This window comes from Xenopus laevis, chromosome 9_10L, assembly GCF_017654675.1.
Source record: "Xenopus laevis strain J_2021 chromosome 9_10L, Xenopus_laevis_v10.1, whole genome shotgun sequence".
Lineage (NCBI taxonomy): Eukaryota > Metazoa > Chordata > Amphibia > Anura > Pipidae > Xenopus > Xenopus laevis.
Window position 1 is genome coordinate 4,771,307 of NC_054387.1, and position 22,256 is coordinate 4,793,562.

At 42.7% G+C, this 22,256-nt stretch overlaps 1 protein-coding gene across 1 annotated transcript; it reads left to right on the plus strand.

Annotated features, from left to right (window-relative positions):
- The first annotated feature begins 8,121 nt into the window (after window positions 1-8,121).
- dlx4.L (distal-less homeobox 4 L homeolog) lies at window positions 8,122-20,954 on the plus strand. The gene is made up of 3 exons (XM_018234802.2): window positions 8,122-8,705; window positions 16,999-17,192; window positions 18,522-20,954. Exons 1-3 carry the CDS (start codon window positions 8,384-8,386, stop codon window positions 18,762-18,764), a joined length of 759 nt encoding a protein of 252 aa, XP_018090291.1. The 5' UTR covers window positions 8,122-8,383; the 3' UTR covers window positions 18,765-20,954.
- The last annotated feature ends 1,302 nt before the right edge of the window (window positions 20,955-22,256 follow it).

Consider the following 22,256-nt stretch of genomic DNA (forward strand, 5'->3'; position numbering starts at 1 on the left):
TGTCACTGACCAAAAACTCCAGGGAAGCTTGAACTAAAAAAAGGTCTGCCCTCAACTAAGTCCAACACAAGAGGGTTGGTTTTTTGGTGGTTGTGGATGGTGTTGTTTTTATCTTACGCTGCCCCTGAAGCTGCAACCGACCTGGTGTATCCTTGGTGGAACGATTGTTGGAAGTTGTCTGTTTCTTTTTATTCTATTGTTTTACTAACTGGTTAATCCCACCGGATATATGTTTGATAAATAGTCAATGCAAAGTAACAAGTCAATTTGTATGATACGTTTTTACTGGATGCTAACTCGGGTTATTCAGTGAGCACTTCAATAAATGCTAAAAGTATGGGATAAGAATGTCACCTGGTCTAGCGTAGGGTAAACTCAGCCAAAATGCCTCTTTCCCCCACAATGATAATGGATATTACCTACTATTTCTATAGGCACCATCTCTCCCTACTATACCTGCTATCCCACAGTCACACTCCCTTCCCAGAGACTATTATCCACTGTTACTATAGGCACCATCTCTCCCTACTATACCTGCTATCCCACAGTCACACTCCCTTCCTAGAGACTATTATCCACTGTTACTATAGGCACTATCTCTCCCTACTATACCTGCTATCCCACAGTCACACTCCCTTCCCAGAGACTATTATCCACTGTTACTATAGACACCATCTCTCCCTACTATACCTGCTATCCCACAGTCACACTCCCTTCCCAGAGACTATTATCCACTGTTACTATAGGCACCATCTCTCCCTACTATACCTGCTATCCCACAGTCACACTCCCTTCCCAGAGACTATTATCCACTGTTACTATAGACACCATCTCTCCCTATTATACCTGCTATCCCACAGTCACACTCCCTTCCCAGAGACTATTATCCCACTGTTACTATAGGCACCATCTCTCCCTACTATACCTGCTATCCCACAGTCACACTCCCTTCCCAGAGACTATTATCCACTGTTACTATAGGCACTATCTCTCCCTACTATACCTGCTATCCCACAGTCACACTCCCTTCCCAGAGACTATTATCCCACTGTTACTATAGACACCATCTCTCCCTACTATACCTGCTATCCCACAGTCACACTCCCTTCCCAGTGTCAGGGAGCCGGGAGCTCCCTCCAGGGAGGTTGTCTGGATCAAGGAGGAAGCCCTCTTGAGGGAACAAGGTCGCGGTATCCAAAGGGTTAAACGGAGAATAGTCAGGATCAGGCAAGAGTTCACAGGCAGGCAGAATACAATCAAAGTCCAAAGTCCAGGCAAAGGGTCAGGATACAAGGCAGGAACAATATTAGGCAATAAGGCACACAGGAAACCCAGGATATGCTTCAGGAAAGTAATCCTATTCTTGGGCGCCATTCTGGCGTCTAGTTGGAGTTTTTATATTCAAATTTGGCGCCATTCTGACGTCATTGACGCTCTTGCGCCGACGTCGGCGCGCTGACGTCATCGCCCGGCGCCGCTACCCACGTGGCGGCCATGGGCGCCGCCATTTTGGGAGCGACGCCGGCGAAGATGGACGCGCCGCCCGGAGCTCCTGGGCCTGCTCCGGGCGGCGATCGTTACAGTACCCCCCCCCTCACGGGGGGCCTCTGGACCACCAGGACTTGGCTTCTGGGGAAACTTGGAATGGAACTCCCTCACCAGACGAGGAGCGTGAACATCACGGTGTCCTTCCCAGGAGCATTCTTCAGGGCCAAAGCCCTTCCACTGAATGAGGTACTGAAGGGACCCTCTGGAGATTCTGGAGTCTAGGATTTTCTCCACCTCGTACTCGAGTTGACCCTCCACTGAGATGGCAGGAGGAGGAGACTGACCGCCAGAGAACCGGTTAGTGATGGCGGGTTTCACCAGAGACACGTGGAACACGTTGGGGATTCTCATCTCTGGTGGAAGCTGGAGTCTGACAGCCACAGGGTTGATTATCTCCAAGATGGGAAATGGTCCCACGAATTTTGGACCCAACTTGGGAGATGGTATCTTCAACCGGATATTCCTGGAAGAGAGCCAGACATTATCACCCACCTTGTAGAGAGGAGAGGATCTTCGACGACGATCCGCGAAAGTCTTATGAACAAGAGCACTCTTCTCTAGGTTCAACTTGGTCGCAGCCCAAATAGCAGACATATGGGCTGCGGAGTCGTCAGCAGCCGGGACGTCAGATAGCACAAAGTCTTGGGGAAAAGCTTGAGGATGCTGACCATACACCGACATGAACGGAGACCTTCCTGTAGAGGAATGACAAGCATTATTATGAGCGAATTCCGCCCATGGGAGGAGATCAGACCAGTCATCCTGGCAGAGGGATACGTGGTTCCTCAGGAACTGCTCCAGGGCTTGGTTGACACGTTCAGCTGCCCCATTCGTTTGCGGGTGGTATGCAGATGAAAACTGAAGAACAATTCCCAGGTCTTTGCATAAGGAACGCCAGAACTTGGCAGTAAACTGGGTGCCTCTATCGGAGACGATCTCCACCGGGAAACCATGCAGGCGGAAGATGTACTGGATAAAGAGCTGGGACAACTCCACCGCAGAGGGCAACTTCTTCAGAGGGATGAAATGGGCCATTTTGGAGAAGCGATCAATAACAACCCAGATCACAGTATTCCCACCGGAGGGAGGAAGTTCGACAATAAAGTCCATAGAGAGGTGCGTCCATGGACGAGAGGGTACCGGCAAAGGCTGTAACAACCCACTGGGGCGGGGAATGGCTAGGCTTAGAAGTGGCGCAGACATTACAAGCAGCCACAAAGTCCTTTACATCCTTGCGGATATCAGGCCACCAGACTAGGCGCCTCAAGAGTTCAAGGGTCTTAGCCGAACCAGGATGTCCAGCTTGCCTGGAGCAGTGGGTTTGTTGCAGGATGGCCAGGCGAAGTTCTGGAGGGACGAAGGCCATGCCAATCGGAGTATCTTGAGGAGCCGAGGACTGCCCAGCCAGAATCTGGTCGGCAAATTGGGGATACAGAGAGGCAATGATCTTGACTGGTGGAATGATTGGTTCCTGTCTCTCAGGGTCACGGTCCACCGGAGTGAAGCTACGAGACAAGGCGTCGGCCTTCAGATTTTTGGAACCTGGGCGATAAGTCAAAACAAAGTTAAATCGGGAAAAGAAAAGGGCCCACCTGGCTTGTCTGGGATTTAGCCTCTTGAGGGACTGTATGAACTCCAGATTCTTGTGATCAGTGAAAATCTGGACAGGAATTTCAGAACCCTCCAGGAGGTGACGCCATTCTTCAAGGGCAAGCTTGACTGCCAAGAGTTCTCGATTCCCGACGTCATAGTTCTGCTCTGCGGATGAGAACTTCTTGGAGAAAAACGCACAGGGGTGCAATTTTCCATCAGAGGAATGTCTCTGAGACAGGATAGCTCCGGCTCCGACTTCAGAAGCATCAACTTCGATGCAGAAGGGTAGTGCAGGATTGGGATGTCGAAGAACAGGAGCGGACGTGAAGGCCTCTTTCAAGGACTGAAAGGCTTCTATAGCAGATGGAGGCCACAGGCTGGGTTTACCCCCTTTTCGGATGAGGGCCAGGATAGGTGCAATGCGGGAAGAGAACCCCCGGATGAACTGTCGATAATAATTAGCAAATCCGATGAATCTCTGGATTGCTTTGGTACTCAGTGGGAGAGGCCACTCCTGGATGGCCGACACTTTCACGGGGTCCATCTCAAATCCCTCTGGAGAGATAATGTATCCTAGGAAGGGGATCTTGGATACCTCGAAAACACACTTCTCCAACTTGGCGAAGAGAGAGTTCTTCCTCAGACGAGAGAGTACCTCCTTCACCTGGGAGCGATGACTTTCAAGGTCCTTGGAAAAGATCAGGATGTCGTCCAAGTATACGACTACGAACCTTCCTAGGAGATCTCGGAACACATCATTCACAAACTCCTGGAAGACGGCAGGGGCATTGCATAGGCCGAAGGGCATAACGAGATATTCATAGTGCCCATCCCGAGTGTTGAATGCCGTCTTCCATTCGTCACCCTCCCGGATGCGAATGAGGTTGTAGGCCCCCCGGAGATCCAACTTGGAGAAAATCTTGGCCCCTTTCAGCTGGTCAAAGAGCTCGGCAATCAGGGGCAGAGGGTATCTGTTTTTCACGGTGATCTTATTCAGACCCCGATAGTCTATACAAGGCCGAAGGCCTCCGTCCTTCTTCTCCACGAAGAAGAACCCAGCCCCTGCAGGAGAGGTAGAAGGGCGGATAAACCCCCGCTGGAGATTTTCTTGGATGTACTCCTTCATAGCGGTAGTCTCTGCAGGAGAGAGAGGGTAGGTGCGCCCTCTGGGGGGCATAGCTCCAGGCAGGAGTTCAACCGGACAGTCGTAGGAGCGATGTGGGGGAAGGAACTCTGCAGACTTTTTACAAAACACATCGGAAAATCCCTTGTAAGTGGAGGGCAAAGTCTTTAATTCCGCAGAGGAGACATTCACCTTCTCGAGGGGTTTTGGCGGAAGGCAATGTTGCAGGCAAAATAAACTCCAACGAGAGATCTGCCCAGTGGACCAGTCTATGGTGGGGTTATGCAGACGTAACCATGGAAGACCCAATATCACTGGAGTAGAAGGACAGGGGATGATGAAGAATGAAAGTTTTTCTTGATGCAGCGCCCCAACTTGTACAGATAGTTCCGCCGTGAACTTTGTGACGAATTCAAACTCCAGGGGTTTGTCATCTATGGCAGTAATTCGCAGGGGAGAAGACAATGGAAGCAGAGGAATCTTCATGCGTTCGGCAAAAAAGGCATCCATGAAATTGCCATCCGCTCCGGAGTCGAGGAAGGCCCTTTCGAAGATAGACTTACTTGCCAGGTGAATCTGCAAAGGAAGGAGAAGCCTGCGTGAATTTTCTTGATACTTCTCCAGAGAACCTCGAGTGATGCCCCCTACATAAGAAACCTGAGACATACCTCGGGGTACAAAACTCTTGGCTTTGGCAGGACAGGCGTTGGCAAAATGGGAATGCCCACCACAGTATAAACAGAGACCTGCCATACGTCTTCGGAGTCTTTCCTGCTCGGAGAGGCGAGTCTTTCCTACTTGCATGGGTTCCTCCAAGGGAGACGTCGACACATGGGTCACAGGAACAGCGGGTGTTTGCAGAATCGGCCTTTGAAAGCGAGGGGCCAACATGGGAGAAATCGTCTACTGCGCTCTCTCTCCACCTGGTGCTCTCTGAGACGAGTGTCCACCTTAATGGATAGAGCGATCAACCCTTCCAGGGTGTCAGGAGTCTCTCTGGAGACGAGATCATCTTTGATGCGGATGGATAGGCCTTGGTAGTATACAGCCTTGTAAGCGTCATCACACCAGGAAGTCTCCGCCATCAGTGTTCGGAAGTCTATAGCATACTCATTGACACTGCGGCTTCCCTGCCGGAGCTGCAAGAGACGGGCAGGGGCGTTCGTAACCCGACCTGGAGCATCAAAGACTATACGAAAAGCTTGGAGAAAGTCTTTAACATCAAAAGTCAGCGGGGAATTCTTCTCCCAAAGAGACGTTGCCCACTCCAGTGGCTTGCCTTCCAATCGAGACATCACATACCCCACCTTGGAACGCTCGCTTGGAAACTGTGTGGGTTGGAACTCAAATTGAATTTGGCATTGCGTGGCAAATCCCCTGCAGGCTTGTGGGTCCCCACTGAAACGAGGGGGAGGAGGAATGCGAGGCTCACCTGTCGGGTAGCTTGTGTTCGTGGGGGCTGCCGCCCTGGGGGGATCCCCAGTAGGTGGAGCAGTGGAGGACGCAGAAGGCACTTGAGCCAGCAGGACATCGAGTGCTTGCCCAATGCGAACCTGCTGGTTTTCGTAGTCCTCCATGCGGGATGCCAGTCCGCGGAGCGCTCGTCCGACATGAGGTGTGGCTTCCTCAGAAGGATCCATGGCCCAAGAATAATGTCAGGGAGCCGGGAGCTCCCTCCAGGGAGGTTGTCTGGATCAAGGAGGAAGCCCTCTTGAGGGAACAAGGTCGCGGTATCCAAAGGGTTAAACGGAGAATAGTCAGGATCAGGCAAGAGTTCACAGGCAGGCAGAATACAATCAAAGTCCAAAGTCCAGGCAAAGGGTCAGGATACAAGGCAGGAACAATATTAGGCAATAAGGCACACAGGAAACCCAGGATATGCTTCAGGAAAGTAATCCTATTCTTGGGCGCCATTCTGGCGTCTAGTTGGAGTTTTTATATTCAAATTTGGCGCCATTCTGACGTCATTGACGCTCTTGCGCCGACGTCGGCGCGCTGACGTCATCGCCCGGCGCCGCTACCCACGTGGCGGCCATGGGCGCCGCCATTTTGGGAGCGACGCCGGCGAAGATGGACGCGCCGCCCGGAGCTCCTGGGCCTGCTCCGGGCGGCGATCGTTACACCCAGAGACTATTATCCACTGTTACTATAGGCACCATCTCTCCCTACTATACCTGCTATCCCACAGTCAAACTCCCTTCCTAGAGACTATTATCCACTGTTACTATAGGCACTATCTCTCCCTACTATACCTGCTATCCCACAGTCACACTCCCTTCCCAGAGACTATTATCCACTGTTACTATAGACACCATCTCTCCCTACTATACCTGCTATCCCACAGTCACACTCCCTTCCCAGAGACTATTATCCACTGTTACTATAGGCACCATCTCTCCCTACTATACCTGCTATCCCACAGTCACACTCCCTTCCCAGAGACTATTATCCACTGTTACTATAGACACCATCTCTCCCTACTATACCTGCTATCCCACAGTCACACTCCCTTCCCAGTGCTATTATCCACTGTTACTATAGGCACCATCTCTCCCTACTATACCTGCTATCCCACAGTCACACTCCCTCCCCAGAGACTAGTATCCACTGTTACTATAGACACCATCTCTCCCTACTATACCTGCTATCCCACAGTCACACTCCCTTCCCAGAGACTATTATCCACTGTTACTATAGACACATCTCTCCCTACTATACCTGCTATCCCACAGTCACACTCCCTTCCCAGTGCTATTATCCACTGTTACTATAGACACCATCTCTCCCTACTATACCTGCTATCCCACAGTCACACTCCCTTCCCAGAGACTATTATCCACTGTTACTATAGACACCATCTCTCCCTACTATACCTGCTATCCCACAGTCACACTCCCTTCCCAGAGACTATTATCCCACTGTTACTATAGACACCATCTCTCCCTACTATACCTGCTATCCCACAGTCACACTCCCTTCCCAGAGACTATTATCCCACTGTTACTATAGGCACCATCTCTCCCTACTATACCTGCTATCCCACAGTCACACTCCCTTCCCAGAGACTATTATCCCACTGTTACTATAGACACCATCTCTCCCTACTATACCTGCTATCCCACAGTCACACTCCCTTCCCAGAGACTATTATCCATTGTTACTATAGGCACCATCTCTCCCTACTATACCTGCTATCCCACAGTCACACTCCCTTCCCAGAGACTATTATCCACTGTTACTATAGGCACCATCTCTCCCTACTATACCTGCTATCCCACAGTCACACTCCCTTCCCAGAGACTATTATCCACTGTTACTATAGACACCATCTCTCCCTACTATACCTGCTATCCCACAGTCACACTCCCTTCCCAGAGACTATTATCCACTGTTACTATAGACACCATCTCTCCCTACTATACCTGCTATCCCACAGTCACACTCCCTTCCCAGAGACTATTATCCCACTGTTACTATAGACACCATCTCTCCCTACTATACCTGCTATTCCATATAAATATATATTTATATGTGTGTATATATGTATATTATATACTGTATAGTATAGTGTGTGCATGTAGATATACAAGAAGCACGCACACATACTGTACATACATAAATACATACATATATAAATACACATATAGTGTTTGTGTGTGTGTGTTTTGCATAGTACATTGTCCTTCCTCCACATGTCAGCCTTGTGCTTTTGATCAGACAGGATCATGTTCCAACCTGCAGAATAGTCCAAGTTGTGAGCAGTTCTCATTCAAACAGCTGCCTGCACCAAGAGGTAATTATATAATAAGGGCTTCCCTGGGGAAGAATCTGTGTGACATCAGAGGACAGGGCTGGGGCAGGATCTGTGTAACGTGAGGAGCTGCTAGAGCCGCAGTGCTAGGGAATAGTAGTACTAGGGAATAGTAGTACTAGGGAATAGTAGTACTAGGGAATAGTAGTACTAGGGAATAGTAGTACTAGGGAATAGTAGTACTAGGGAATAGTAGTACTAGTGAAGTGGCGGCAGTCAGAAGCTAATCTGGGAGATTTATGGAGCAGGAGGGCAGGAGATGGTTCAGAAGAATTGCTTAATGTTGGCCAGACTGACAATTGAAAGAGATGACCTCAATAGCTGATACCCTGCTGGACCCATCCAAGTCTGTGTTCCTGGAGTTCAGCCATGGACCTACATCTTCCCCTCAGTCCCAACACTCTCCAGTCTTGGCACATGGACATTACCCACTACATGGCTTTCTTCCAAGTGCTCATGAAGGTCTCTTCTCTCCTGGAGCCTCCAGTTTCGGAGGTAGGACTTTGGCATTCCCTTATGCCCCTTCCAGCCACCACCAGCAGCAGCAGCACCATAATGGCAGTTCCTACCTGAATTACCAGCAGTACTCCAGCACCATTGGCCCTAGTGCCCGGCTCCATGAAGACCAAGGTATGTAAATGCCCTACATTCAGTCCTTTCACTTCTGTCTGCTCAGCATCTTACACACATCTGACAGACGCCTTGTGCCAAACACCGGACAGAATTCTTTTAGAATGATACACAAAGTCCCCAACAAAGTCCGACTGTTACTCTTCACTAAACACCTTCTATAGAAACACTCACAGCAGCTCTGGGCTGGAATATCATGACGGGTTTTGTAATTGCATTTTATAAACTCAATATAAACACATTTACCAAGTAGTTTGTTTCAGTGATACTCAGGGATCTGTGTTTGTGCTCTATAATTATGGGTATACGGGGGGAAAAGTCCCTTTTAAACCAAGTTGTAGAACTGGAAAGATAAGAGAAGCTTTATAAGGAAGTGACAGAGAAACAAAGTTTATATTGTTATATAGATTTATCTCTCTATCTATCTATCTATCTATCTATCTATCTATCTATCTTTCTTTCTTTCTATCTATCTATCTATCTATGTATCTTTCTATCTATCTTTCTTTCTTTCTTTCTTTCTTTCTATCTATCTATCTATCTATCTTTATATCTTTCTTTCTATCTATCTATCTATCTATCTATCTATCTATCTATCTATCTATCATCTATCTATCTTTATATCTTTCTTTCTTTCTATCTATCTATCTATCTATCTATCAATCTATCTATCTATCTATCTATCTATCTATCTATCTATCTATCTTTCTTTCTTTCTTTCTTTCTATAATCTATCTATATCTATCTATCTATCTATCTATCATCTATCTATCTATCTATCTATCTATTTATCTTTATATCTTTCTTTCTTTCTATTATCTATCTATATCTATCTATCTATCTATCTATCTATCTATCTATCTATCTATCTATATATCTATCTATCTATCTATCTATCTTTAATCTTTCTTTCTTTCTATCTATCTATCTATCTATCTATCTATCTATCTATCTATCTATATCTATCTATCTATCTATCTATCTATCTATCTATCTATCTATCTATCTTTAATCTTTCTTTCTTTCTATCTATCTATCTATCTATCTATCTATCTATCTATATCTATCTATCTATCTATCTATCTATCTATCTATCTATCTATCTTTATATCTTTCTTTCTTTCTATCTATCTATCTATCTATCTATCTATCTATCTATCTATCTATATCTATCTATCTATCTATCTATCTATCTATCTATCTATCTATCTATCTATCTATCTATCTATCTATCTATCTATCTATCTATCTATCTATCTATCTATCTATCTATCTATCTATCTTTATATCTTTCTTTCTTTCTATCTATATATCTATCTATCTATCAATCTATCAATCTATCTATCTATCTATCTATCTATCTATCTATCTATCTATCTATCTATCTATCTATCTTTCTTTCTTTCTTTCTTTCTTTCTATAATCTATCTATATCTATCTATCTATCTATCTATCTATCTATCTATCTATCTATCTATCTATCTTTATATCTTTCTTTCTTTATTATTATATATATATAAATTGAATTAATTTCTTTAAGAATTATTCAATTCATATATTATCTTTCAAAAGATAAAAAAGGAAAACTCATAGTAAATAAATACATTTAAAATTTCAACTGTCTGCATTTTTCTTTTGATCCATGCATTTGGGTCTTCTTTATATACTAAATAAAGAATCATTTGGATTTGTGTGTAATGCCTGATACTTAAGCAAAAAAAAACTCCAGAAAATGTGCTGCGATTGAATTTTTTCAAAACAAATCTCTGCCTAATATATATAAATATATATAAAATAATTATGGACCTCAAACTGTTCACTTTGAAAATGGCAAAAAACATAATTGGAAAAGAAAGAAATAATAACGGACCAAAGGAAGATGCTAAATAGACGCCGAGGGGGCAGCTAAATGAATGATATTTTATTGAGCGCAGAATGAAATACATTTGTTACCTAATGAAGGTAATTAAAATGATTTATGTAACGAGCAGCTGTAGCAAATCCACTTATTGGCTGTAATATAGGTGTAACCCTTGCAACTGTCATATATTTATGTCATTTCTTTTTTTGGATGGGGGGGTATGTGATGTTGCTCGACGCTGAGCATTATTAATAATGATGCCGAAATATATCCGGCCAATGATTATGTGCCGTGCTTAATGTGATTCTGAGGCTGAACTATAAACCCCATTATAATTCAGTGTTTACAACTGCAACTTGCATGATACTTAAAATAAAAAGCCATTTTCTCTATATTAAAATCACACACATATATATATATATATATATATATATATATATATATATATATATATATATATATATATATATATATATATATAGGTATGAGACCTGGTATCCAGAATGCCCGGGACCTGGGGTATTCCAGATAAGTAATTTGGATCTTCATACCTTAAGTCTACTAGAAAATCATCTAAACATGAAATAAAGCCAATAGGCTGGTTTTGCCTCCAATAAGGATTAATTATATCTTAGTTGGGATCAAGTACAAGCGACTGTTTTATTATTACACAGAAAAAGGAAACACTTTTTAAAAATGTGGTTTATTTGGATAAAATGGCATCTAATTCGGATCTTTCTGGATAACGGGTTTCTGGATAAGGGATCCTTTACCTGTGAATGGTACTGTTTTATTATTACAAAGAAAAAGGAAATCCTTTTTAAAAATTACATTTCATTAAAATGGAATCTATTGGAGATGGTCTTCCCGTAATTTTCTGGATAATGGGTTAACAAATAACAGATCCTATATATATATATTATATATATATATATATATATATATATATATATATATTATATATATATATATAATGTGCAGAGGACCTCTTGTATTGTCTGTATATACTGTATATATATATATATATATATATATATATATATATATATATATATATATATATATATATATATATATATATAGGATCTAATACATTTCCCTCATTTTACATTTAAATTGCCAGACAGACAGAAGGTCGATAGATAGCAACGGTTTAATGAAGAACAGCATTATTTTATTGAATATAATACAAGTATGCGATCTGGAGACCCATTATTCAGAAAGCTCCAAATTGCAGGAAAAATTTCCTCTTTCTCTGTAATAACAAAACACTAAACCTCACAAGAGGCAAAGCAATCCAATTGGTTTTAAAAAAAAATATATAAATTATTTTTTTAGTAGACTTAAGGTATGGAGATCCTAATGGCGGATGAATCCCTTATCTGGAAAACCGCCGGTCCCGAGCATTCTGGATAACAGGTCCCCTATCTGCTCTATATCTTGGAAGAAATAAATATGCTATAAAAAAAATAAATATATATATATATATATATATATATATATATAAAAAATAATGTACCCCCCTGTTGTGGATGATTGGGTGTAAGAGGTCACAATGTATAGACACAGGGTTGAACTGGAGCCTTGGGGGCCCACCAGGGCTGCAAAAGGAAGGGCCCTCCTGGCAGTCCCCGGGGCCCCCTTCTGACCTCCAATTCCCATGCAGTTTTTGTGGGGGAGCAGGTCTGGCAGGAGGGCCGGGGTTTTTTCCCCCAGTGTCCCGCCAGCCCAGTCCGGCCCTGTATAGACATATCGGATGCACAGGAATTAGTTTTAATTCAACATAAGGGGATTCTTCTTTCTGCATTCAACCAATGCCATGCCCCTGTAACGATCATTTTTCTCATTTATTTTCATTTTTACCAGTACCTGGAGTTCTGCCCAAGGTATAGACATCACCTCCAGGTTGGTAGATATGAGTTTACCCAGTTAAAGGGGCCACACATCATAAAGTCCTCACCCTGCTACTATTAAACTAGAAGGTGACAGGTAGGCCTCTAACTGTCAGTGCGTCTATTCCCAGGGCCGCCTTCTTTTCACACCCTGGCGCCCAGAATATTAACAGGGAGCCATAAAACTGTCACTAAATAAATTGTATCCCCCCTCAGGATGAATGAAAGGCACCTGATCGCCCAAAGGACAGAAAGAGCTTCCCGTCAGTCAGTTCAGCTCTCATGAGACTGGCCATACAGGTTTCTCTGTAACTATGGCGACCCAATGCTACGGCGGCATTTTAGCACCTGAAGCGTATAATTACACCTGACAGTTTCTCACTGTAAAGTCCTAATGTTTGTCGGGGTCCTAGCAACCGCGTCAGTAATGTCACCCTACAATTCCTACAACTCCCAGCACCCTTACCCAACCCTGTAGATGCCTGGACATCTTTACATTCAGGGAGGTGGAGCTGGAGCAGGTGACGGCCAATGGGAGAAGTGATGGTTGCCATTGGAATAATGTTGCTTATGGAATGGGTTGGAATCACTGTAATATAATAACAATGAGACTATGTTTCCATGGGAGAACCTGTTCCATACACAAGATATATGTATATCTATACATAAATAATGGGTCTGATATTTCCATTGCTAGATATTGGCCAGGGAATGTGCATGTTTGTCACCTCCTCCCCAGGTGTTTGCCCCGTAGGCATTCCTCATTAGTTTGGCAGATGAAACCCTTCCCCAGAAAATCCCAGTGCATTATTTTCGTGCCCTGTACATTCCTAAAGAAAGTCTCCAGATCGTGGGTTGATGCTACAGCATTTAATCCATTAGAAAACTAATAATGGGGATCTCAACTTTCTGCTGCTTAGAATGAAGTCCTCTACTGAGTAAAGGGGTGGAGGAACAGTCCTGCAAGATATATTAAAGTACAGGGAGTAGTATCTTGGATTCCCCTCAGGTAGAAGGTTAGTTGTGTGTCTAGAGCTTGCACCAGGTACACCCCATACACTAGTCGGGGTGGTGGGACTGAGTGAGTGAAGACAAGTCACAGTAGGGTTGGATCCATAGGTGGTTATACATAGAAAGCCTTACATTCCAGTAATAATTTGCTGTGCACCAGTGCAAGAGCCCCAGCTATTGGGAAAAAGGAGAGAGACAATGCCATTAAAGTGTCACAAATAGTAAGGGACCGGCAAACCAAATCTTAATCTGATTGGATTTGGCTCAAAACCAAGCCTATGAAGGTTTTCATTCATCCAGGCCCTGATGTGCAGTATTAAGTCTAAAGCAACTGGAATTTCTTAAAAACATTTCACCACATATCCGAACGACTTCTTCAGTTCAACCGTTACTAAAGAAGCCGCTTGGATGAGGGGCGAAACGTTTTCAAGAAAACTCAGAAGAGTCCAGTTCCTTTAGACTTACTTTGACTAGATACTTCACCTCAAGACCAAGTATCAATCTTGGTTTCAGTCAAATCCTGGATTTGGAGCATAACTGCCCCAACAAGGGGTTTATCTGACCAAACTGCTGTAGGTTAATTGGTCAGAATGGAAAATCCAGCCCAACAAAGACCCAGTATTTATGGGTTTCGCGCCCAGCCACACCAGCAACTGCAAGTTCCAACACCAAATGCATGATCCAACCATCAGCTCGTAACCTGATCCATAAGATCGATGTAATTTGGCCACCCAAGTGCGTGGTTAATTTGTACAACATCTTGAAAGTCAACCCATGTGTGGAAACCTTCATCATCTTGCAGACGTGCTGGCCTAATAAATTAAACTGTCAGATGACAGTCTCGGCTGGAGTTATCTACACATTGGCACTGAACCAGAGTTTCCCTGGAGGCCTGGCATGTGATTGATATACATTATGTTTTTCTTGGAGCACACCTGACTGGGTGGTGTTGGTGGGGGAACTCCAAGGGCAGATTATCTGGGCAGGGTTATTTAAGGATCATGGGATACCAGCTTCTGTATCCTCACATAGGGTTGTTTGTCTGCACTCCTTCACTTGAGGGTTCTTATTCTCTTTACCTTACAGCAATAAAGACGTTTTATCCTTGTACAAATGAATTTCCGAAAAATATAGAGCATTAAAATGAAAAGGTGGCTTTTTGTCTGGTTTATGGAGGGCCTCGGCCTTTATAACCTGAAACCTGAGGGTGGCTGCTGCCCACATACTCTATTTACAGAGGCCTCTGTTTTCTCAGTTGTGTAGTCGTCTGTCGCAAAGTTCTTCTCATCAATGTTGGTCATCAGTCAACTGTTTTGTTGACTTGTTCTGGGTGATGTAAAGCCTGTGACTCTATTCCATTTCTGACTTCCAAGCCATCTCCTCTACTACTACAGCCACCAGTTCAACTCTTCACTGTTCCCCCCGATCAGGACATCCCCATGGACTATGGAGTATACATTGATTTTCTTTATGCTGTTGGGTTTAGATTCATTGTGCAGTAGCATTTCAATATGGGATCCATTATGCAGAAACCCAATATCCAAAAGGATCCAAATTTCTGGACGGTCGTCTGCCGTAGACTCCATTTTAATCAAATAATTAAATGTTTTCACTTGTTTTCTGCCGTTACTGGTAGCAAAGCAATCCTTTTGGGTTTATTTAATGTTTATATGATTTTCCAGTAGACTTAAGGTATGAAGATCCAAATGATGGAAAAATCCCTTATTCAGAAAACCCCCAGGTCCTATACCTGTACTTGCCCATGAAGTAAGTTGTCCCCGAGGAGTCAAAATGATTCAGAGAAAAAGTTCAAATTCATATTATTATTAAAAGAGAAACTTCAATTTAAAGTCGTAAAGGAAAGTTTTGTTTTCTAAATCCGTGAGTTGGTTCGTCAGGAAACATGAAGCAGAAGTAATACACAGTAACCCTCCCCCAGATGCAGAGCTGAGGCGTGGCTGGAGTTACTTTGGAGTGTAATGACCTGGGAACTTTAGGGTTTAAGGCACGAGGAACACAATAAATCAGCAACTGGCAACTGCTTCAGTGCAATGTCATGAATGGAAGGTTCCATGGTGTTGAAAGAGTAAATTCAGGGGCTGCTTGGTGTGTAATACTTCAGAAACTGTAAATTAAGGGTCTGCTTGGTGTGTAATACCTCAGAAACTGTAACTTAAAGGGTTTCTTGGTGTGTAATACCTCAGAAACTGTAACTTAAAGGGTTTCTTGGTGTATAATACCTCAGAAACTGTAACTTAAAGGGTTTCTTGGTGTGTAATACCTCAGAAACTGTAACTTAAAGGGTTTCTTGGTGTATAATACCTCAGAAACTGTAACTTAAAGGGTTTCTTGGTGTGTAATACCTCAGAAACTGTAACTTAAAGGGTTTCTTGGTGTATAATACCTCAGAAACTGTAACTTAAAGGGTTTCTTGGTGTATAATACCTCAGAAACTGTAAGTTAAAGGATTTCTTGGTATATAATACCTCAGAAACTGTAAGTTAAAGGATTTCTTGGTGTATAATACCTCAGAAACTGTAAGTTAAAGGATTTCTTGGTGTATAATACCTCAGAAACTGTTAGTTAAAGGATTTCTTGGTGTATAATACCTCAGGAACCATAATTTAAGCTACTGCTTGTTGTGTAACACCTCAGGAACCATAAGTTAACAGGCTGCTTGTTGTGTAATACCTCTGGAACTGTAAGTTAAGGGGCTGCTTGGTGTTTAATATTTCAGGAACTGTAAGTTAACAGGCTGCTTGGTGTATAATACCTCAGGAACCATAAGTTAATGGGCTGCTTATTTTGTAACACCTCAGGAACTGTACGTTAAAGGATTGCTTGGTATATAATACCTCAAGAACCAAAAGTTAAGGCGCTGTTTGGTAAATAATACCTCAGAAACTGTAAGTTAAATGATTGCTTGCTGTATAATACCTCAGAAACCAAGGGTTATGGGATTGCTTGGTGTATAATACCTTAGAAACTATAAATTAAAGGATTGCTTGGTGTATAATACCTCAGGAACCAAAAGTTAAGGGTCTGCTTGGTGTATAATACCTCAGAAACTGTTAGATAAAGGATTGCTTGGCGTATAGTACCTCAGGAAGCAAATGTTAAATGGTATATAATACCTCAGGAACTGTAAGTTAAGGGGCTGCTTGGTATATAATACCTCAGAAACAGGTTACAGCTTTTGTGGCATATACTTCTCAGCATAGAACGCCAACACTACCTAATCTTTATCAAGTTCATCCTGTATATGTTAGAAGATGAAGGTGTCCATCCATGCGTGAAAAGGAAATACTGTAAGTCATATGAGGGGGTGCGGCATACTTGTGAAGCTGAAAGTCTAGTAGCCAGTTATGTGGAATTTAAGAAACACACCAGAATGAGATGATGTTCATAAAGCAAACCGTTTCCTGATGGGACTCTGGCAGTCCTATTGAGAGGCAACTATTATCTTCTGGCTGAATACACACGACCTCTAGTTTCGGTTCTCATTGGTTTCCACTAACTTTGTTTACAGAGATGGAGAAATCTACGGTCATAGAAAATGGGGAGATCCGAATAAATGGCAAAGGCAAGAAAATTCGCAAACCACGGACGATATACTCCAGTCTGCAGCTGCAGGCGCTAAATCAGAGGTTCCAGCAGACACAGTATTTGGCCCTGCCGGAGCGAGCAGAGTTGGCGGCCCAGCTTGGACTGACACAGACACAGGTGAGGGGCAGAGGGTTCTGGCTACATCTAATTTACCTGCCTGAATAGGGTGAAGATCCAGGTTCCAGCCCATGTATTAATGTTGCGGTAATTGTCATATATTATTGTGCTTTGAATTTAAAGTTCCTGATGGTGTATTGTCAGAGTATCAGTCATTCAGTAACAGTTCCAACAATGTCAATGACAGCAAATAAGGTTTCACCCCAAATCTCACCCACATTGACCTTCAAGATGGACTTTCAAGTAAATCTGGAAGACCAGATAGACATTTCACCCAAATCTTACCCTAACTGACCTTCAGACGAAGCCCCTTTCCATTGCTTCAAGCCACCACAGGTGGGGCAGCCCCACAGTTTGGGGACCACTGCCATAAAGGTTAAATAGATGCAACAACTGTTTGGAACTTGCAAGTATCTGAACCCAACTGGCAATTCTTCCCAAGCTTAGCTGCATTGACCTCCTCCAATACTAGCTAGACCTTTTGAAATGACTCTATTGTTCTCCCATTTATCTAGTCTTTAACTTATGCCTCGTACTTATACCAAAATACTGCACATCCACACACAAACCCCCTCACTTAAGCATCCAGGTTCTTTGGCTAGGCCCCTGATGCACATTTAAACTGGTACCTTGAGGTACTTCACTCAGGATGAGGGGAAGAATGTCCAGGCCAGGGAAGAAGGTCCAGGCCAGGGAAATCCAGAACAAGAATCTTCTTTACATGGTAGCTGGATGTATATTGAAGATTGTTTCTGCCCCACAGGTTACAGTTGCTCAGCTGGGTGCTGCAAGCACTAAACCATATCTGTTATACATCTTCCCTATTGGTCTACTACTACTGGTCTACTACTTCACTAACTTTGCCATTACTAGTCAACTGTAAAATAGGGGTGAGATGACAACCCTAACCGTAAATAAATACAAACTAGGACAAGAAGGTCCCACGTAGAGTTGCTGCTTTTGTTTAGGTCAGTTTGTTACTAAGGGTAACATAGCTTTAAGCAGAAGTTTCTTATTTAAAGGTACAGTAACAATGAATTACTATTCTCACAGGGAGCAGATCACTGTATAGCTATACAACGATGACCTTCTCATTCGGGGTCAGCAAAGAGTCTTTCCCACAGATCACAGATATTTCTTTCAAATATTACTCATGGTACACCATCTTTATTGGAGACAAAGTGATTGCATGATGTGTAGGATAAAGGGCAGCTTCTTAAAAACACTTTTGATTCCAAATTTTAAATGTTTTAAGTGTTTTTCTTTAAGAAAAGTCCTTCACAATTCATTGAAAGGTGTTATAGGTTTCCCGTGCTGTCTTTTATACAGGTGAAAATCTGGTTTCAGAACAAGAGGTCCAAATGCAAGAAGATAGTAAAACTAGGCCCCAGTGTGCAGGACGAAGACCAGCCAACCAGCTCATCCTCATTGACTCCATGTTCTCCAAACATGCCCTCATTATGGGATATTCCCTCAACTGTAAAATCTGCTCCACTTTCCTGTAACTACTTGAACAGTTTCAGTCCTTGGTATCATCCTCATGACCCGATGTCAAGACAATCGATGATGTGATGATGTTTCTAGAAATGGTGGATCTTGTGCCGACGTCCAGCAAGGGCCATGTAGACTGAGTATTTACGTCTCCCATGGAGAAGTGCATTCTAACTTACCACTTGTTTTAATGCGTTGGATCGCTTGCAAAGACTTTCTTCTGTTTGAAGGAATGAACTTTCCACATGTGCAAATGACGCCTTAATTTAATTTTCCCCCCTTTATTTTTAATAGCTGTAATACCCAATGGAAAATATTCAATCCATTATAAATGCTTTTTTTTTTTTTCATGTTATGTTTAATGAATTGCAGACTATTATGTTATTTTAAACTCTAATATAGGCTTCTTCCTTTTTTTACCTCAAAAGATTGATGTCGGGTGTATACACATATTTAATTATTTGTGTACATACAGATCATGCACATTTTATTCTTAATTTATTTGGTATCATGATTTCTCAAGCTCGTACCTTCTTAAGCTAGGACATGCTCAAGCTAGGACATTCTCAAGTTTGGACTTGCTCAAGCTAGGACCCTCTCAAGCTTAGACTTGCTCAAGCTAGGACCTTCTCAAGCTAGGACCTTCTTAAGATCAGACTTGCTCAAATTAGGACTTTCTCAAGCTTGGAATTGCTAAAGCTATGACATTTTCAAGCTTGGACTTGCCCAAGCTAAGACCTTCTCAAGCTAGGACATTCTCAGACTTAAACTTGCTCAAGCTAGGATCTTCTCAAGCTAGGACCTTCTTAAACTTAGACTTGCTCAAATTAGGACTTTCTCAAGCTTGGAATTGCTAAAGCTGTGACATTTTCAATCTTGGACTTGCCCAAGCTAAGACCTTCTCAAGCTAGGACATTCTCAGGCTTAGACTTGCTCAAGCTAGGACCTTCTCAAGCTTATACTTGCTCAAGCTAGGACCTTCTCAAGCTTGGACCTTCTAAGGCTAGGACCTCCTCAAGCTAGGACCTTTTTCAGGATTTTGACAACTTGTTTTCTGATCCTAAGAGAGATCCTGGACTTGTACTCTTACCTTATGTATATGTTTACTTAACCCAACAAGGATAAAGGCCCCTGCCACATGGGTCATAGTACCTCTTTTAACTTCAAACCTCTAGACATAAGCTCAGATTACATCCTTGCATCTAAATAAGCATAATATTTTCCATTACCACTATTTTATTTATACATATGCAGACCCAGAACACTCTAATTCAGCTTGAAAATATCCTGGTTATGATTATTATTATTATTATTATTATTATTATTCTTGTTGTTATGTGGTATACCCATTCCATTTAATGTATGCAATTTAATTTTTCAGTGCTTTGAATGGAAAAATTCAATAATAGGCTATTAAAATTTGCAGTAGAAGCTAACATTACTGCCCAATCATATGAAATCCTGCCTTCTCACCAAAGAAATGGTCACCAGGGCTCATTTTAAAATTTCTTACATACAGTCAATTCTGCAGTTTGAGGAACCCAATGGATGCACCAAATACACGTTTGGAGATAATTCCCCCCCTTTGTGACTAGGGAAAACAGAGGGCCCCTTTTAGGGTGATGAATAACTTCTTTTGTTACATACATGGGATTAGACAGCCGGCACTAGAGAAGATCAGAGGGTAACACGATGTACCTGTCCCTTTAGATGTCAGCACTTCAAAACCGTTCCATCAGCGGCCGCTGCTCGGAGATGGGCAGAGTCTTGTCTCTGGGGGAGGAATGTATCGGTGGGAATGTGTCTGGGCGCAGGATTCCAGGTGTGCACTTTAAGGATCCTTGTTTTGCCTTCACACTGTCTGGAGGTCTGGGATGAGTCCTTTTGTGCCATGTTGTATTTGTAACAGAGGGCCCGGCCACCGCTGAATTACAACTGTGAAAAGATGTTTATACAACTATATAAATCATGTCAATGTGTCATCCAGAGCTGCATCCAACGCATAATTATTCAACGTTATATTATACACACATTGCTATAAAACCAAGTGCTATAAATATTACTCCAGTTACCCAGTCTCGTGTGTTATTTTACATGTTATATCATCAACATGTTTTATTATCAAATGTAAATCTCCATTCATTTCTTTGTGTAAAAAAAGAACCTGGACAAAAACCTAACATAGACCCTCCATGTAAATAGGAGAATTCAAAATAAGAAGAGACCCACTACTAGTAAAGCAGTAGCCCAAGTATTTATAACGTTAGAAAGACTTTATTAGAACATACATAAGCCTAACGCATTTCGTGCCTGAATGGGCACTTACTCATAGGCTCATGTATCTATACTTATAATCATCCTCTAGAAATTCCTCCTTTTTTCTTTGTAAACCCCCTTCCTATAAAATCTCCTATCACTTGCTATATCTCTTCCTATTGCTCCATATAACATTCCCTATAACTCCTCCTATTGCTCCATATAACTCCAATAACTCCTGCTATTGTGCCGTATATCCCTCCATATAACTCCAACTATTGCTCCATATAACCCTCCCTATAACTCCTCCTACTGCTCCATATAACCCTCCCTATAACTCCTCCTATTGCTCCATATAACCCTCCCTATAACTCCTCCTATTGCTCCATATAAACCTCTTTATAAATCCCCCATTGCTGTATATATAGCCCTCCCCATAGTAACTCCTAATTTGCCCCATGGTACCTCCATGTCTAATACTGTTGCTCCATATACTCAGTCTTTGCAACTCCTTTTTTATTATTGCCATATAAATTAGAAATACATCCTGTCATTCTAAATCAGACAAGGGGTTCTTATCCAATAGGAAGACAGCGATGTCACTTTGTTGTACATACTGATCAGTTTTGTTAAGAAATACAGGTGGGGGAGTTGTTGTCGGGTAGTTTCCCAGCACAGGGAAGCAAATAGGGGTGTGTGTCTTTAAGGAACTACCTGCTGAAGGTATACAGAAGAGTTTAGGGAAGCACTGTGGTGTTTAAGGAAATCACAGACCCATTCGAGTCAAGTCTTGCAGTTCAGGGACACCATCTACAAGTTTGCTTGGCTCTAACTGCTTCGTATGGATTACCTACAATATGTGGATTAGCTAAAATATATAATAGGAGCATTGTATAAATTGTCTAATTTTCTAAATTGTCTAAATAATGTTCAGGTTCGTTTTGAGCCTGGCAGCAATGATTGCGTCTACTTGAGGCTCCCAATATGGAGAACATCCCCCCCGTTGGGTGGCAATGTGGACTTTTGTATATTAGTGAGAAGTATACCAGTGCAACCATTCAATCATATACAGGGAGTCTACAGAATATGAACCCTAAATGGCAGCTTGAACCAAACTAATGGTGCACAGGCCAACTTTTTCCTTTAAGGCCAGACTGTTGGGTGGGTGGGGGGTTGCCTTCACCCATGCATTTAGTAGTCTTCTTCTATAAACTTCTGTGGCTCAACTCCTCCAACCCCTTATTCCTTTTTCTCTTAGTTGCCTTCACCCCCACCAATGCTGCAACCACTTCCCCACCATGTGCTGTTATCTCCAAG

Excerpts from the sequence above, each read along its gene's own strand:
- dlx4.L (XM_018234802.2), top strand. The coding sequence starts at position 8,384 with ATGACCTCAATAGCTGATACCCTGCTGGACCCATCCAAGTCTGTGTTC. Across the intron at positions 8,706-16,998 it reads CCGGCTCCATGAAGACCAAG|AGATGGAGAAATCTACGGTC; the intron begins GTATGTAAATGC and ends CTTTGTTTACAG. Across the intron at positions 17,193-18,521 it reads TTGGACTGACACAGACACAG|GTGAAAATCTGGTTTCAGAA; the intron begins GTGAGGGGCAGA and ends TCTTTTATACAG.